This window comes from Passer montanus, unplaced genomic scaffold (assembly GCF_014805655.1).
Source record: "Passer montanus isolate IOZ18808 unplaced genomic scaffold, ASM1480565v1 scaffold224, whole genome shotgun sequence".
Taxonomy (NCBI): Eukaryota; Metazoa; Chordata; class Aves; order Passeriformes; family Passeridae; genus Passer; species Passer montanus.
Window position 1 is genome coordinate 305,922 of NW_024366860.1, and position 4,308 is coordinate 310,229.

The 4,308-nt window shown below is 71.5% G+C and overlaps 3 protein-coding genes across 4 annotated transcripts in view; 2 read left to right on the top strand and 1 right to left on the bottom strand.

Annotated features, from left to right (window-relative positions):
* Positions 1 to 573, top strand: part of RAB13 (RAB13, member RAS oncogene family) — a 2,725-nt gene extending 2,152 nt beyond the window's left edge. The window contains exons 5-7 of the mRNA XM_039710183.1: positions 11 to 141; positions 247 to 297; positions 379 to 573. Coding sequence (XP_039566117.1) covers positions 11 to 141; positions 247 to 297; positions 379 to 456 — 260 coding nt within the window. The 3' untranslated portion in view covers positions 457 to 573. The remainder of the gene's footprint in view (positions 1 to 10; positions 142 to 246; positions 298 to 378) is intronic.
* Positions 574 to 1,638: 1,065 nt separating this feature from the next.
* Positions 1,639 to 3,049, top strand: JTB (jumping translocation breakpoint). The gene is made up of 5 exons (XM_039710180.1): positions 1,639 to 1,832; positions 1,914 to 1,954; positions 2,227 to 2,312; positions 2,399 to 2,478; positions 2,615 to 3,049. Exons 1-5 carry the CDS (start codon positions 1,780 to 1,782, stop codon positions 2,769 to 2,771), a joined length of 417 nt encoding a protein of 138 aa, XP_039566114.1. The 5' UTR covers positions 1,639 to 1,779; the 3' UTR covers positions 2,772 to 3,049.
* Positions 3,050 to 3,115: 66 nt separating this feature from the next.
* The window catches only part of CREB3L4 (cAMP responsive element binding protein 3 like 4), a 1,862-nt gene continuing 669 nt past the window's right edge, over positions 3,116 to 4,308 (bottom strand). Inside the window, exons 3-7 of one of the 2 annotated variants that reach the window (XM_039710179.1) lie at positions 4,147 to 4,253; positions 3,935 to 4,003; positions 3,773 to 3,848; positions 3,521 to 3,611; positions 3,116 to 3,443 (exon numbers count right to left, since the gene is read on the bottom strand). In XM_039710179.1, the coding sequence (XP_039566113.1) occupies positions 3,250 to 3,443; positions 3,521 to 3,611; positions 3,773 to 3,848; positions 3,935 to 4,003; positions 4,147 to 4,253 (537 nt within the window). In that variant the 3' untranslated portion in view covers positions 3,116 to 3,249. Of the gene's footprint in view, positions 3,444 to 3,520; positions 3,612 to 3,772; positions 3,849 to 3,934; positions 4,004 to 4,146 lie in introns of both variants that reach the window. The other variant, XM_039710178.1, reaches the window with a different exon arrangement.

A 4,308-nucleotide genomic window follows, 5' to 3' on the forward strand; every position in this document is an offset into this window, starting at 1 on the left:
GGGGTCTCAGGGGGCTGGGGGGGTTATCGGGATTGGGGGGGTCTCGGGGGGCTCAGGGGGGTCACGCTCGCTCAGCTGGCCAGGGAACACGGGATTCGCTTCTTCGAGACCAGCGCCAAGTCCAGCCAGAACGTGGAGGAGGTGAGGGGGGGTCCCTGGGGTGCCCTGCCGGGACAGGGGGTCCCTCCCTCCTCCCGGGGGGGGTCCCGGGCGCTGCCCCCCTCTGAGCAGCCCCCGTGCCCCCAGGCTTTCCGCACGCTGGCGCGGGACATCCTGCACAAATCCTTCCGCAAAGCCGTGAGTGGGGCCGGGATTTGGGGGGGCGGGGGGCAGGCCGGGGACCCCCTGCGCCCCCCTGACCCCCCGGTGTCCCCGCAGCCCCCCGGCAGCAGCAGCAGGGCCCTGCTGGAGCCCGGCCCCCCCCGGAAGGCCGGCGGGAGGTGCTCGCTGGGGTAGGGGCTCCCCGAGACCCCCGGGGCAGCGCGGGCGCCTCTCCGGAGGGATCTGGGGGGATCGGGGGGATCTGGGGCTGCCCCCCGCTCTCCTTGTGCCATAAAGCCCCGCTGTGCCTTGTCCCGGCTCCGCAGTGTCTTTGATGGGGGTGGTGGGGGCGGAACGGGACCGGGACCGGGACCGGGACCGGGACCGGGACAGGGAACGGGACAGGGAACGGGATCGGAATCGGGATCGGGATTGCAATCGAGACCGGGACAGGGATCGGCATAAAGCCCCGCTGTGCCTTGTCCCGGCTCCGCAGTGTCTTTGATGGGGGTGGAGGGGGCGGAACCGGACCGGGACCGGGACCGGGACAGGGAACGGGATCGGGATCGGGATTGCGATCGGGACCGGGATCAGGATGGGGATCAGGATCAGGATCAGGATCAGGATCAGGACTGCGATCGGGATCAGGACCGATACCGGGACCGGGATTGCGATTGGGATCGGGACCGATACCAGGGCCGGGATTGCGGTCGGGACCGGCACCGGCACCGGGACCGGGATTGCAATCGACCGGGACCGGGATCGGGACCGGGATCAGGATCAGGATCAGGATCAGGATCAGGATCAGGATCAGGATCAGGACTGCGATCGGGATCGGGACCGATACCGGGGCCGGGATTGCGGTCGGGACCGGCACCGGGACCGGGACGAGCGGCGGCGAGGCCGCGCCCAAGCCACGCCCACAGCACCAAATTTGTACGAATACCACGCCGGATCAGGATCAGGATCAGGATCAGGACTGCGATCGGGATCGGGACCGATACCGGGGCCGGGATTGCGGTCGGGATCAGGACCGATACCGGGGCCGGGATTGCGGTCGGGATCAGGACCGATACCGGGGCCGGGATTGCGGTCGGGATCAGGACCGATACCGGGGCCGGGATTGCGGTCGGGACCGGCACCGGGACCGGGACGAGCGGCGGCGAGGCCGCGCCCAAGCCACGCCCACAGCACCAAATTTGTACGAATACCACGCCCACTCTCATCGCCACGCCCCACACCGAGCGCATATCCACGCCCCTAATTCAACTGTAAACCACGCCCCTAATTAAATAAGTAGTTCCCGTTATGGTTAAAACACGCCCCTTTGTGGTCTTGTGGCCACGCCCCTCTATCCTATTGGCTGAGCCCGGCGCCCCCGCCAGGCCCCGCCCTTCCCCTCCCGGCGCCCCCGGCAGTTCCAACATGGCGGCGCCGCTGTGGCGGCCGGGCCGGGCCCGGTAGCTCCCGGAGCATCGCGCGGGTTCCTGGGGCTTTCCCGCGGATCCCGGCGCCCCGATGGGGCCCGGCGCCCTCGCGGTGCTGCTGGCGGTGCTGAGCGCGGTGCTGCGGTGAGCGGGGAGCGGGGGACACCGGGGGTGGGCGGGTCGGGCCCGCTGCGGGCCCTCACGGCAGCTCCTCTGTGCCCACAGCCCGGCGGCGGCGGCGGCGGCGGCGAGCGAGGAGCGGCCCGGTGAGCAGGGCCGGGCCGGCGTTTGGGACGGTCCCGGGGGCTCGGGCCGGGGTCGGGGGCTCGGACCGGGGGGCTCGGTCTGGTCCCGGGGGCTCGGACCGGGATGTGAGGGCTCGGACCGGGGGCTCGGACCGGGATAGACCCGGGGCTGGGAGGCTTGGTCTGATCTCGGGGGCTCGGACCGGGCTGGACCCGGGGCTGGGAGGCTGGAGTCGGCGCGGTGTGTCCGGTGCCGGGCTCTGTCCGGTGCCGGTAACGCGCTCCCCCCGCAGCGAGCCCCGCGGCGGCCACGCCGTGCTGGCGGGTGGAGCAGTTCGTGGTTGCCCAGGAGTGCACGCGGTGCTCCGGCTTCGAGATGGTGAGTGCGGCTCCCGCGGGGCGGCTGCGGGGCTCGGCGTGCCCGGTTTTCCCGGGGGTCTCTCCCTGACCGACCCCTCCGTGCAGAAAACGATCCCGGCCTGCGGCCCCACCGGCTTCATCGAGAAGATCAACTGCGCCTCGTCCCACCGGGATGAGTACAAGAGGTGGGGCCGGGAGTGATCGGGGACCGGGAATTAACGGGGGATTGGAGCGGGGAATGGGGCCGGGAATTGCCCGGGAATGGGGCCGGGAATTGCCCGGGCTTGGGGCCGGGGCACTGACGGCCGGGCCGGCCCGCAGCTGCCGCTCGGCCGCGCTGGAGGCCCGGCGCTTCTGGCGCTTCGTGGGCTCCGCTCTGGGCGTGGCGGCGGCGGCGGCGGCGCTCGTGGTGCTGCGGCAGCGCGTGCTGGACCGGCGGGCGCTGGAGAAGGTCCGCAAGCAGATCGAGTCCATCTAGCCACGGGCTCCCCAGCGCTGGGAGCCGGGAATGCCGCTCGCGGGAGGAGAGGCAGCCCCTGCCCGGCTGCGCGGAGCTGCGGTCCCGCTGGGATGTGCCTGGGAGAGCGGCCAGGGCGCGGCCCCCAGCGGGATGTGGGATTAATGCCGGCGGTGGCGCTGGGTTCGTCCCTTGGGGGGAATCCCCGTCCCCCCCCCAGCACTGGGATCTGCTCCGGGATCATCCTGGGCGTCCTCCAGGAGAGGGATGTGGAATAAATCCTGGTCGTTGTTGCTGGAGTGATGCTGTGTTTGTTTCCTGGGGGGGATCTCTGTTTCCTCCAGCACTGGCAGCGCGCCGGGGGTCCCTGGGAACCCCCAGGAGTGGAATGTGGGATGAATCCTGGTCCGTGTGCCTGCAGCAGCGCTGGAATGTTCCCCATTCCCGCCCCCCCGACATTCCAGGGGTGCAAACAGAGCGTGGATTTATTCTGGACCCCTCACATCTCATCCCCGTGTCCCCCTGTCCCCATGTCCTCCCTGGAGGAATTGCTGCCACGATCCCTGGGGGGGGTGGGAATCCCATCCCCGGGCCCCCCCCCGGCTCCGTCCTCCAGCCCCGGGATCCAGCGGGGGAACGGGGACTCCGCGGCCGCTCCCGGCTCCCGGCGCGCCAGGATGTTCCTGGAGATCACTGCGGGACAGGGACGGCCGTGGTGGGGCTGGGCACGGGGGGCTGTCCCCGCCGCCCCCTCCCGGCGCTCCCGTTACCTCCGGTGGCTCCGAGGCCGTCCCGGCCGCCGCCCCGGCGGAACGGGCTGGAGCTGGGCAGCAGGATCAGCCCCAGCGACAGGAACAGGATCTGCGGGAGGGGAGGGAGCCGTGAGCCCCGGACCGGGGCCGCGAGGGTCCCTGGAGGATCCCGGGAGGGTCCCGGGAGGGTCCCGGGAGGGTCCCCAGAGGTCCCTGGAGGATCCCGGGAGGGTCCCGGGAGGGTCCCGGGAGGGTCCCCGAGCGCCGTACCAGGACACAGGTGCCGGTCTGCGCGGGCTTGCCGGACGTTTCCTTGATCAGCGCCTGGAGTTGCCTCAGGAGAGACCTGCGGGAGGCACCGGGCTCAGCTCCGTGCCCCTCCTGCTGCCCCCTTCCCTCCCGGTGCCCGTTCCCGGAGCCCCCCCTGCTCACCCGTTGCTCGTCTCCAGCTCCTGGACCTTTCTCCGCAGCTCCTGGTTCAGTGCCGAGCACGCAGCCGCCCTGCCCGGGCAGAGACGGGGGCAGTGACCGGGCAGGGGACACACCGGGCACACCGGACACACCGGGATAACCGGGACACACCGGGCACACCGGGATAACCGGGCACACCGGGCACACCGGGATAACGGGAGCAGCGGCCCCACCTGCTCTCCAGCTCGTCCAGGTATTCTTTCTTCCTCCGCCGGCTGTCCTGCGCCGACTGCTTGTTCCGGATCTTCCTCCGCACCTTTTTCAGGAGCCGCTCCTGGGCCTGGAGCGCGGAGGGGTCACCGCGGTCCCCCCCCGGCCCCCCCGACCCCCCGAGT